Source organism: Fukomys damarensis, unplaced genomic scaffold (genome assembly GCF_012274545.1).
Source record: "Fukomys damarensis isolate Sample0158 unplaced genomic scaffold, DMR_v1.0_HiC HiC_scaffold_37, whole genome shotgun sequence".
In the NCBI taxonomy this organism is placed as follows: domain Eukaryota; kingdom Metazoa; phylum Chordata; class Mammalia; order Rodentia; family Bathyergidae; genus Fukomys; species Fukomys damarensis.
Genome location: NW_022900949.1, coordinates 41,678,923 through 41,691,410, shown reverse-complemented (window position 1 = coordinate 41,691,410; position 12,488 = coordinate 41,678,923). Strand labels below are relative to the sequence as shown.

The 12,488-nt window shown below is 43.2% G+C and overlaps 1 protein-coding gene across 5 annotated transcripts in view; it reads left to right on the top strand.

Moving 5' to 3' along the window:
• Ip6k1 (inositol hexakisphosphate kinase 1) overlaps positions 1-12,473 on the top strand; it is a 53,933-nt gene extending 41,460 nt beyond the window's left edge. For all 5 annotated transcript variants that reach the window (XM_010615542.3, XM_010615540.3, XM_010615539.3 and 2 more), the window contains 4 exons: positions 3,569-3,779; positions 9,233-9,414; positions 11,168-11,343; positions 11,804-12,473. In XM_010615542.3, coding sequence (XP_010613844.1) covers positions 3,569-3,779; positions 9,233-9,414; positions 11,168-11,343; positions 11,804-12,313 — 1,079 coding nt within the window. In that variant the 3' untranslated portion in view covers positions 12,314-12,473. The remainder of the gene's footprint in view (positions 1-3,568; positions 3,780-9,232; positions 9,415-11,167; positions 11,344-11,803) is intronic.
• The last annotated feature ends 15 nt before the right edge of the window (positions 12,474-12,488 follow it).

Sequence of the window (12,488 nt, the reverse complement as noted above, 5' to 3'; positions counted from 1 at the left end):
CCCTCCCGAGTGCTGGGATTACAGGTGTGTGCCACCATGCCCGGCTTCCAGCTCCGTTTTTTTAAAATTTTGAAACAGGGCTTTGCTAAATTGCCCAGGCTATTCTCATTACAGTACTCCTATCTCAGCCTCATGAGTAGCTGAGATAATAGGCATGGGCTAACAAGCCAGGCAACAAAATTTTGGAAAGGCAGTAACTACCAAAGCTTACTCAAGAAGAAATGGAAGCTGGGCGTGGTGACGCACACCTGTAATCCCATCACTTGGGAGGTTGAGGCTGGAGGATCACTGTGAGTTTGAAACCAGCCTGGGCTTGTCTCAAAAAACCCAAAGTGGGGGCGGGGGAGAAGAAAGAAGAAGAAGAAGAAGAAGGGGGAGGAGGAGAAGAAAGAAGAAGAGATGGGACTGGGCATGATGGCGCATACCTGTAATCCCAGCATTTAGGAAGTGGAGGCAAGAGAATTACTGCAGGTTTGAGGCCAGCCTGGGCTACATAGTGAGTTCAAGGCCAGTCTGGACTATGTAGCAAGACTCCACCTCAAAAAAACCTTACAAAGGGCAAGGTGTTTAGCTCGGTGCTGCTGCCTGCCTCGCAAGTACAAGGGCCTGAGTTCAATCCCCGGTACAAAAACAAAACAAAAAACAACCTTTAAAAAAAAAGGTACGATGGGAAGGGGAAGTAAAAAGAACCAAGATATGTTATATACCAATTCCCCACAATGAATGTAATCATTATGTACCATAGTAATTTAAAAAATTTAAATAAATGGATAATCTGAATAGCATTATCTATTATACAAGTTGGAACTAGAGTTTAAAACATTTCCACAAAGAAAACTATAGGCCCAGATGCCTTCATTGATTGATGAATTCTACCAAATATCTAGGAAAGAAATGCTACCAGTTCTACAGTAGTTATTCTAAAATTTTGAAGAAGGAATACTTTCCAAATCATTCCATGAGTCCGTTATAAGAAAATAAAATATCCCTTATGAACTTAGAGTTAACAGTTGTGAAGAAAATTGTAGCAGATTGAATTCAAAGATGGATATATATTTAGGCAGTTGTGTTAGTTACTTTTCTCTCTGCTGAGTCAAAATACCCTATACCCAAAGTTACAGGGAAAGGGTTTATTTAGCTTACAGTTAGTAGAGGTTTCAGTCCATAATCAGCTGGTTCAGCCTGAACTACATAGTGAGAACTTGTCTCCAAAAAAAAAAAAAAGCACTTGAAAGCCAGGCATTGTGGCGAAAGCCTGTAATCCTGGCACTCAGGAGGCTGAGGCAGGAGAATTGCTGTGACTTTGAGGCCAGTCTGAACTACATAGCAAGATCCTATCTCAAAAAAATAAAAAAAAATAAAAAAGTATTTGACATTCATTCTTTTGTTTTGTTTGAGGCAAAGTTTCCCTTTGTAGTTCAGGCTAGCCCTGAACTCACTATGTAGCCCAGGCTGACCTTGAACTCATAGTAATCCTCCTACCTCAGCCTCCCAAGGGCTAGGATTATAGGTATGTGACACCACACCTGGCATGACGTTCATATCGCACTCGGGACTTTGCACTTGAGAGGCAGGCGGTAGAACCACTGAGCTAAATCCCCGGCCCGTGACATTCATTCTTGATAAAACACGCGCAGCCAAAACTTTGTCCTTCTCCTGAAGAAACTGTAGCTAGTGGTATTGTGGATGGTGATCAAACCCTGACTTTTCCCTAAGATCCAAGCCTGGGAGGGTTTCATCTGTGCGTTCCGTGCTTGTCGGCATCTTTTAGGCAGTTAGAACAGTGCAAAGGCATCCAGGCTGCAAAGGCAGAAGTAAAAGTAAATTTGCAGACAGCATAGAACTTTATCTTCAGCCAAATGTCACCTGAACAAAGGACTCAGAAAATTGGCCTCTTGGACACCATTTCACAGGAGGTTCCTTGAAGATATACTCCAGCCAAACAAGTAAATCAAGAGGGGGGAATTAGAGGCTTATAGCAAGAATGGCCCTTTCCTGAGTCAGCTGCAATGGGGCAGAGTCCAGCCTGAGAGCTGTGTGATAGGTCTGAAGGACGAGATCAGAGCATGAGGGGAAGATGGTACTGGAGGGCATTCAGACGTGAACAGAATGAGACTGTGGTAAAGACAAAGGTGGTGACTTGGAGGACAGGTAACCATGTGTGTGTGAAAGCCCTCTAAAGTAAGGTCTGAATTTAAGCAGTGTATATGGGACATGAGGAAGAAAGAGTACATTTCATCTTTTTTTTTTTTTTTGGTACCGGGGATCAAACTCGGGTCCTTGTGCTTGTGAGGCAGGTGGCAGAACCATTGAGCTACATCCCCGGCCCTAGAATACATTTCATCTTGATGTTGGAGGAATTTTTTTTTTTTTCTAAAAGAACTCGGATTGGGGCAGTGCCCACCTAGAGAAAAAAAATGGGCCAAAAAGAATAATATATTTGGTCAAGCATACTGACACATTTATAAATGCATTTCAATAATTTTCAGATAGAAAATAGAGCCAGAGCTGGGGATTTAGCTCAGTGGTGCCGCCGCCTGCCTCACAAGTGCAAGGACCCCTGGTACCAAAAAAAAAGAAACCCAAGTTATGATTTTGCCAGGGATTTAGCTCAGTGGTTTCGCTGCCTGCCTCATAAGTGCAAGGTCCTGAGTTCGATCCTCAGCACCAAAAATAAACAAACAAAAAAAGAAAATAGAGCCAGTCATGTATACAAAGAAGGTAAAAGGAATGCAGCACACACACTTAAGGTAGGATATGAAAGTTAGACAAAGAGTATGTAGCCTTATCTTTTATAAGCCACTTCAGTTAAGTTTCTGGGTATTTCTTTTTTGGTATCAGGGATCAAATTTAGGACCTTGAGCAGGCAGGTGTGACACCACTGAGCTGAATCCCTGGCCTTCTTGGTATTTCTTTTTTATAACTCATTTGGTAATGATCCAGAAGAAGCTATGACCAATAGTGGACAAACTATGGATGATCGTGGACACAGTAGTTTCCATGGATGTGACAGGGAAAACAGGAAGGCATTTCATCTTAGACATGCCAGGGTGGAAGTTCTGTACAGAGAAGTTAGGGAGAGGCTGATGCTTGCTCAGTATAGACAACACATTTTGGGGATCATCTTGGACTGAAAAACTTTGATGTCTCTTTGGGAAACCCTGTCAGGCAGAAAGAAACCAGATCCAAAGGAGGACATAGGAAGTGGCAGCACTGTTAAATAAGTTAATGTATGTTGAGTATTTATGTCACCTAGAGAAGAATTTAATGTTAGTGGTACAGAAATCAGTAGCCGGCTAAAAGTGCTAGGCAAGAGAATGGAGATAAGTGTAGATTAGCCCAAGTCCAGAGGTAAACAGCAGACTCGGGATAGGGGTAGTGGTCCTCTGTCTTCTGGAAAGAGGATTGATGTCTGTTGGCTTTGTTCCTACATCAGTCTACAGTTGGTCCAGGGCAGCTGGTTCCTTTGCGCTGTGGAGGATAAGTGCTGACAGCTTGTACTGTGTAGACCCAGCCTGTGTTGACATTTGTTGACTGGGCTGGCTCCCCCCCCCTTTTTTTTTAACAGGTGTGGTATCTGTCTGTTTTGAGGGGGACAGTGATGGTTACATCAACTTGGTGGCCTACCCTTATGTGGAAAGTGAGACCATGGAGCAGGATGATGCACCAGAACGGGAGCAACCTCGGCGCAAACATTCCCGCCGGAGCCTGCATCGGTCAGGCAGTGGCAGTGACCACAAGGAGGAGAAGGCCACCTTGTCCCTTGAGACCTCTGAGAGGTAAGAGATGGTGAGCAGAGGTGTAGGTATGAGTCTCATCCTGCTGGCACATGCACCCAGAACATCTTAGAGTCCTAACACATCCTGCGGAAGCAGTTCTCAAAATTAAGGGTAGCTGGGGTTTCAGGGTCACTCTTGCAGATATGGCCTTCCCTAATAATGGTTCTTTCTGGTATGCTTGTAACTAGTTGAAAGAGACTGAAGCTCTCTGAGCCCTGTGGAAACATGTCTCATACTCACAAGACAGAGGTTGGCTGGGTGTAGTGGTACATTCCTGTAATCCCAGTTAGTTGGGAGACTGAGGCAGGAGGATTGAAAGTTGGAGACCAGCCAGGCAACTTATCGAGAACCTATCAGGGGAAAAAATGGAGGTTGGGTAGGGTTGTAGCTCAGCATGCCCTAGGTTGAATCCCCAGTATGGTAAAAAAAAAAAAAAAAAAAAAAGGAGATTGGTTTCTAACCTATAGGGCAGTGATGGCGAACCTTAGAGCCCATCTGCCAAACTGCAGCCCAAAATCTACTTACTTAGGCTGGGGATTTATCTCAGTGGTGCCACCACCTACTTTGGAAGTGTAAGGTCCTAAGTTCAATCCCCGGTACCAAAATCTACTTATTTGTCACAAAATACCAAAAGTGCAATTAAACCTGAATACTGAGGTTTCAGTTTAGAAAAAACAACTCTTATGCTCATACATTAACATCTTTTGTCCTAAAAATACAATAACACCTGTACCATAGGTTCGCCCCGTCATAGTCCAAGTAGTCTCTTGGATCCTAATAATTTTGTGTGTAGCATCTGAGAATCTGGTATCAGTAATCTTTTTGTTGCACTTAAAATTTATTCCATTAGGAACTGATTTTCCTCACAGACTAGGAAAATCTTTATAAAAACAATGCCAATATAGGATTTTGATATTATTTCAATATATATGCTAATTTGTTTCATTTATACTGCTAGGTCCTCTTAGTTCATTGAAAAGAAAGTAATTTTTGTTTTGGTTTTTTTTGTTTTTTGTTTTTTTGTTTTTTTTTGGGGGGGGGGATACCAGGAATTGAACTTTGTGTTTGCCAGGCAGGCGTGGTACCACTGAGCTACATCCCCAGCCCTGAAAAGAAAGTTTTGTGCTATTATCTATTTGTATCTTTTTTGTAAGTTTTTTTGTCTATGACTTATACTCTAACATTTTGGCCATTTTTTAAAAATTATGGTATACAGTTTTTAAACTAATATTCCTTAATTAATTTATGAAATTTTGCCTTTTTTTCCATAGAAGTAAGACTTTTTAAACATTTTCTTTATTAATATCTACTTGAATTACATTGAGATACCAAAAAAAAAAAAGAATGCCAGCTGGGCATGGGGTGCACACCTGTAATCCCAGCACTCAGGAGGCTGAGGCAGGAGGATCGCTCTGAGTTCAGGACCAGCCTGGGCTACAAAGTGAGCTCAGGGATAGCCTGAACTGCAAAGCAAGACCTAGTAATTACCTCCTAGATATGCACTCAAGAGAATTGAATACACACAAAGCTTATACACAAACATTCTTAGCATTATTCCTAACAGCCAGAATGTGTCCATCTCCTCGTGAAACAAAATGTGTCATATCCACACCATGGGATATTATTGTCATAAAAAGGAAGCTACAACATAGATGAATCTAAAAAACATAAGTGAAAGAAGCCAGATACAAAAGACCGCATGCTGTATGATTCTTTTGGATAAAGCAAAATAGGCAAAGCCAGGGTTAGAAAAAGCAGCCTAGTGCTTGCTCTCTGTTAGTGGTTAGGGCTCAGAGTATTTGGCAGTGAGGAGTGATGATACTTTATACGGTAGTGAATATACTAAGAGACCACTGAATGGAAAAATAATAAAATTAATGTGCGCTTCCTATATCAAAATAAAAATTATCCTACTAAATAACCTTAATTTCATTCAAATACAGATTTCATGAGTAAGATGCTCTGTGACTTGATTCAGAAATTGAAATTGAGAGCCATGGATGTGGCTCAGTAGTAGATGTCTAGCATGTGAGGTCCTAAGTAGCCTCCAGCCCCCCACCAAAAAAAGTACAGCTGGGAATTTTGAAATTTTCTTACATATGGCAATACAGAGTTCATCCTTGACATGAGAGCAGTTCCCCAGCACATGTCCACATTCATTCTCAGAGCTCTCTGTCAGACCCTAGGATATTCTTATTTTCCTCAGTTACTGTTTTCTCTTGCCAAGAAGCATAGAAAACCACTAGAATTCCAGCTAATTGTGCAACACGTTATTTCTATGTTCTTAGAGAGTGGCCAGGTTTGCATCTCTGATGCAAGGAGAGGGCTATCTAGCCACTTCCCAGTAAGCAGCATCTCTACATGTTGGACATTCTGTGGCCAGCAAGTTCCAGCCTGCAGAAGCACTTGCACTTTCATTTCACGGTACACAGCCCTTTTACTCCCCTCTTGACTGATGACTGTGGGACATGGAATGGTCCCCAATTCTGTAGCTGGCAGTAGAGAATTCTCTTCTAGCAGCTCTTCAGATGGGCCTTCTTGAGTCCTCCAGATGTGCAGAATTTGTTTCATGCATCATCTGGTGAGAGGCCAGTGAATATTAACTAACATCAAGGTCTTGAAGCCAGATATGGTGGCTCATATCTGTAATCTCAGCACTTCAGGGGCTGAGGCAAGAGGATTGTGAATTCACCCTGGACTACATAATGAGACTGTCTCTAAAATAAAAAGACATACTTGGGTCCAGGTTCACAGCCATGGTCTGCGGGTGCCTACTCACAGGGACAGGGTTTCTGCCTGGCCACTTAGCAGAAACTAAGTCCCTCCAAGATAGAGCTCGATTCTTTACCAAGGCCAGGATGACACGTCAAGGGTGATGCCAGGTGCCACAGTTGCCCCAACTGGAGAGCTTGTTTGGATTTATTTGGCAAATAGTCAACTTCACAGTTTTCTAAAGAGAATCACAAGAAAGGCATCTGTGACAGCCTCAGCACTGTGCTCCTCAGAAGAAAAAGATGTTGTCAGACATTGGTGGCTCTCTAATTCCAGTTAAAGGGACAAGGTCTCTGTCAGGGACATAGTCTGCACCACAGAGCTCCCCATAACTGGTCCCAGGGGCAGGGCAAAGAGGGAAAAGAAGCGGGAAGGGGGAAAGTTGCAGCACATGCAGCCACTGCTCAGCTGAGTCTGTGGCTTATCCTACAGTCAGTGGAAGGAAAGCTAGCAGTTGGGGACTGGGGTTGAGGGGCACATTAGAGATTGCTGTGATGGGAGCTGTAGCTCATCCTCCAGTTTCCAGAGCACCAGTGGTTTCACCAAGGATGTGCTTTTCTTTTTCTGAGTTTGACAGTATGAAAAACAATATTGTCAGTTACTTTAAGCAAGGATTTTTATGTTGGAACCTAGCAAAATGGTGGCAGACTTTCATTATTTTTCATTAGTGTCACCTTCCTGTCAAAACTCCTTTGTGGTTTGACTTAACTTTAGAAATAAAATTCTCTCACTTAAATGGCTTCATGCTTTCCCTAGGCACACTCCTAACCCAGAAGCACAAGTGTCTTGGGAGCCTGCTGATCTACTCTGGCTGTTTTTACTATGGTATTTTCCTCCTACTAGACCTGATCCAAAGATAGGAAATTCATCAACCTAATATCAACATATGCTTTTTAGAATCTTATTAAATTAAGCTCTTCCAAGGTGTTATAGATAAAGGTAGGACAGTTACGTGTGTCCTTGATAGTGACAGCCTCTGCTCTCCATGTTTGTTTAGTGTGACACTGTACCTTCATCACATTTTTTGTTATTTTTATTGTCATAAAATTTTCCTAGTATAAAATAACCAATTTAATTTTTTTTTTTTTTAAAGTACTGGTGATTGAACTCAGGGCCTTCACACTGAGCTACATCTCCAATCCCTTTTTTTATTTTTTAATTTTGAGACAGGGTCTCTCTAGTCACTAAGTTGCCTAGGTTGTGCTCGAATTTGTGATCTTCCCGGCCTCAGCTTCCCCAGAGTGCTAAGATTACAAGCATGCAATACCATACTCAGCTTTTTCTTTTCTTTTGTGTGTGTGTGTGTGTGTGTGTGTGACACACAGTGTGAAATAATGCTTCACTTTTTTAATGGGAAACATAGGTCTCACTTATTGCCAAGGCTGGCCTCCAAATCTTGAGCTCAAGTCATTCTCCTAACTTACCTTTGAGAGTAGCAACAGGCATCCACCAGTGCACCCAGCCTCTGTTGAAGGTTGTAAGGAACACCTAACTTTCACAGGTGCTGCACCATTTTACCTTCCTGCCAGCAATATAGGAGGGTTCCAGTTGCTTTACTTCCTTTGCAATACTGTTCCAGTTTTTTTTATTTATTTATTTATTTATTTAATTTATTTTGGTACTGGGGATCAAACTCGGGTCCTTGTGCTTGCGAGGCAGGCAACGGAACCCCTGAGCTACATCCCTGTCCCTCCAGTTTTATTCTTTTGATACTAGCCATCCTAGTGAATTTGCAGTATAGTAAGTTCCTGACTTACAAAGGAGTTCTGTTTCGGGAAAATGTTTGTAAGTTGTATTTGATTGTTAAGTCTAACAAAGTGAGCCTTATACACCTTTGACACAGATATATAACATAGAACAAAGAAAGGCCAAACACATTAGCTCAGTGGTGCTGCTGCCTGCCTCGCAAGCACAAGGTCCAGAGTTTAATCCCCAGTACCCCCCCCAAAAAAAAACCCAAACACACACAGATGATATAAATAAACTATTTTTACTTTTATGGTTACCTTAAATCTTTTTTCTTTTTTGGTACTGGGGATCGAACTCAGGACCTTGTGCTTGCGAGGCAGGTGGCGGCACCACTGAGCTAAATCCCTGGTCCCTCACAGTTACCTTAAAATGGTAATACAGTACCATCTTCTCATCTCTATCCATTCTCTCAATTATTTTCACTTTTGTTTCCATGGTTATTGCTTTGCGCTTCCTAGCAGTCCCCTCCACAGCATTACTGCTTTTCCTCTTGCTTCGGGATGTCTTGGGCTCTGATTGAACACTGTACACTATCATGCTGTACAGTGAGCACACAACAGCACAGCTGTGATGATGTCTGGCAGACATGTGAGTTACTTCCATGATTTGTTCACATTTACAAATGTTCATAATGCAAGATCTGTCTGTATCTGAAAGTTTGTAACTTGAATGTTTGTAAATCAGGGACTTATTGCAATGTTTTCATCATGTAATTTATCACAAATAATTACTTTCCTGTCAGTTTTCCAAGACACAGGAAGAACACTACTGTGCTGTTTGCCTTCATTGGCTCACATTTCTGGGGCCCCTGTGCCATTTGTCAGCAGAGTCTATGGGTGGGAGATGAGGCCTGACCCTGTCCTCCTCTGCCCTTTGTCCCCAAGGATGACTTGCCTGAGTCTCTTAGTGATGTGTGTGTTCTTCCTTCTTAGCTCCCAGGAGGCAAAGAGTCTGAAGGTGGAGCTTCATAGCCACTCAGATGTCCCTTTCCAGATGCTAGATGGCAACAGTGGTCTGAGTTCTGAGAAGATCAGCCATAACCCCTGGAGCCTGCGCTGTCACAAGCAGCAGCTGAGCCGCATGCGCTCTGAGTCCAAGGACCGAAAGCTCTACAGTATCCTTATCTCCCTCCTTCAGCACTGTCTCCTGGGACTCCCTCCAGACCTGAGGTCCTTCTCCATCCAGATATCCCTCTTGATTTTCATCTCCTTTTATCATAGATTCCTCTTCTTTCTTTTACGTCCATTAACATGTTTTTTTTTCTTCTTTTGAACATGGTAAGGCAGAAGCTTAAAATGTGATAGTAGAGCTGGGCATTTTGTTGCATGCTTGTAATCCCAGCACTCTGGAGGCTGATGCAGGAGGATCACCACAAGTTCAAGGCCAGCTGGAGCTACATAGTGAGTTCAAGGCCAGCCTGAACTATAAAGGGAGACCCTATCTAAAAAAAAAAACCAAAAAAAATTTATTTATTTATTTATTTACTGTACAGCCAGACACGGTGGAACATGAATGTAATCTCAGCATTCAGGAGGCTGAGGCAGGAGGATCACTGAGGATCAGTGAGAGTTTGAGGCCATCCTGGACACTATATAGCCTATCTCAAAAACCAAAAACAAAATTGAGAGTCTTAAGGGCTGGGAATTTAGCTTAGTGGTTCTGCCACCTGCCTTGCAAGTGAAATGTCCTGAGTTTGATCACTGGTACAAAAAAGAAAAGAGAGTCTAGAACAGTGTTATGGGATGTTTATAAAGTTCACTGATTGAAATTTAATGAGAAAATTATAAGGTAGATTTTTTGGGGGGTTAGGTTGAACTTAGGGCCTTATGCTTCTCAGGCACTGCACTACTGTGCTGTACACCCCCAGCCCCAGACAGATACTGAAATCCAGCATTTTCTAAAATTTCCTGTTGGGAATGTTAGAATCTGAATTCCTGGTTTTGGTGGTATGCTGCAAAGACGTCTTCCTTATTAGGTCTGGATGAGGTGCTGGCTTGAGTGAGGCCTTGGTTTACTGATGGTGACTGGTATGTGTTCAGGTCTATCAGATCTTTAATTGATTGTCTGCAAGGTAGATCTAAGCAATTTTTTAAAAAATGAATCTATGTGTTCTGTGTATATATAATGGAAAATTTATGCCTATTAAAAAATGAAATTGAGGGCTGGTGATTTAGCTCAGTGGTTCGGTGGCCTGCCTTGCAAGCACAAGGACCTGATTTCGATCCCTGGTACCAAAAAAACAAAAAATGAAATTGATATGTACTATACATGGATGAACCTTGAATACATTTTAAGTGAAACAAGCCAGGCTTAAAATGACAAATGCTGTACAATTCCATTGGTACGAGAACCCTTAAATAGAAAAACTCCTAGAGATAGAAAGTAGTATATCCATTTTTCAGGGGTTCTGGGGAGGGGAGTTGGGAGTTTCTGTTTAATGGGTACAGAGTTTCAGTTTGGGAAGAAGAAGAAAATTCTGGAGGGGATGGTGGTAGTGATTGTACAACAAGTAAATATACTCAGTGCCACTGAATACATTTAGAAATGGCCAAAATGGTAAACGTCATGGGATATGTGTGTTTTTTTGTTTTGTTTTGTTTTTTGTTTTTTTGGTACCGGGGCTCAAACTTGGGTCCTTGCACTTGTGAGGCAGGCGGTGGCACCACTGAGCTAAACCCCCGTGTTTTGCCATAAACATTTTTTGTTAAATAATATGCTAGAAGTATGAAGCCCACGATTGAGAGTTTGTGAGGTTAATAAAGTTTTCATTAGACTACAAAGCCCCTTTTTCTAGAATGCCTTTGTTCTGCTTTCCTGGGTGGGGCTGACAGCGAGTGTGGCTGTCATTCTTCTTGACCATGGCCCAGAATTCCTCCTGCTTGAGAACGTGGTTCACCATTTCAAGTACCCCTGTGTGCTGGACCTGAAGATGGGTACTCGGCAGCATGGGGACGACGCATCAGCTGAGAAGGCTGCCCGGCAGATGAGGAAGTGTGAGCAGAGCACATCTGCCACTCTGGGGGTCAGGGTCTGTGGCATGCAGGTGAGTCACCACTGGTTCCAGCCTTCATGCTGTCACCTGCATGTTTTAGGTTGCTTATCTTCCTGGCCCCACTTTTCTGGAATCTCCAAGAGGGTAAGTCTCCCATGGTGCAGAGTAAGTATATCCTTGCAAGTGTGATCCCTGACCTCTCTTGTCCTTATCTCTTGACCTTGATCTGAGCTCCAGGTGTCTACATACCGCTGTGAGAGCCTGCAGTCTCAACACTGGGACAAGCATGTTAGAGGAGTATGGAGAACAGTACCACAGGTGTTGCCATGGGCCCAGTTCTGTTGTCACTGCTCTATAATGGAGAAACCTAGGGTGAATGTGGCCTGTTCTGCTCTAGTTGGAGGAGCAGAAAAGGCTCAGCTTGGTTAGCGCCTTCCAGATGATGCTTGCCCAAGCATTGCTGAGGTCATTGACTCCCCAGTGCTCATTCTCTTGTTTCCTTGAATTTCAGGTGTATCAGCTGGACACAGGCCATTACCTCTGCAGGAACAAGTACTATGGCCGTGGGCTCTCTATTGAAGGCTTCCGCAATGCCCTCTATCAGTACCTGCACAATGGGCTGGACCTGCGACGTGACCTCTTTGAGCCTATCTTGAGCAAACTGCGAGGCCTCAAAGCTGTGCTGGAGCGGCAGGCCTCCTACCGTTTCTATTCCAGTTCTCTGCTTGTCATCTATGATGGCAAGGAGTGCCGGTCTGACCTGCGTCTCAAGCACCTGGACATGGGGATCCCTGAGGTGGCACAACCTGGTGGCCCCAGCACTAGCCCCAGCAGCATCAACCCTGAGGCGGGCCCCTCCTGTCCACCCAAAGTGGATGTCCGCATGATTGACTTTGCACACAGCACCTTCAAGGGCTTCCGGGATGACCCCACTGTGCACGATGGGCCAGACAGAGGCTATGTGTTTGGCCTGGAGAATCTCATCAGCATCATGGAACAGATGCGGGATGAGAACCAGTAGGCCCAGTTCTGGGCCCCCGATACCCGTTCCTCTCCACCCACAGGCAGGGACCATTGCTCTGAACTTGCCATGAGGACACACAGACTTACTTTTAAAGGGTTGTATTTCTCTTTGGTGTAAACTAAAAGAAATGTTTTTAGTTGTAGCCTGGAAAATATATATATATATATATATA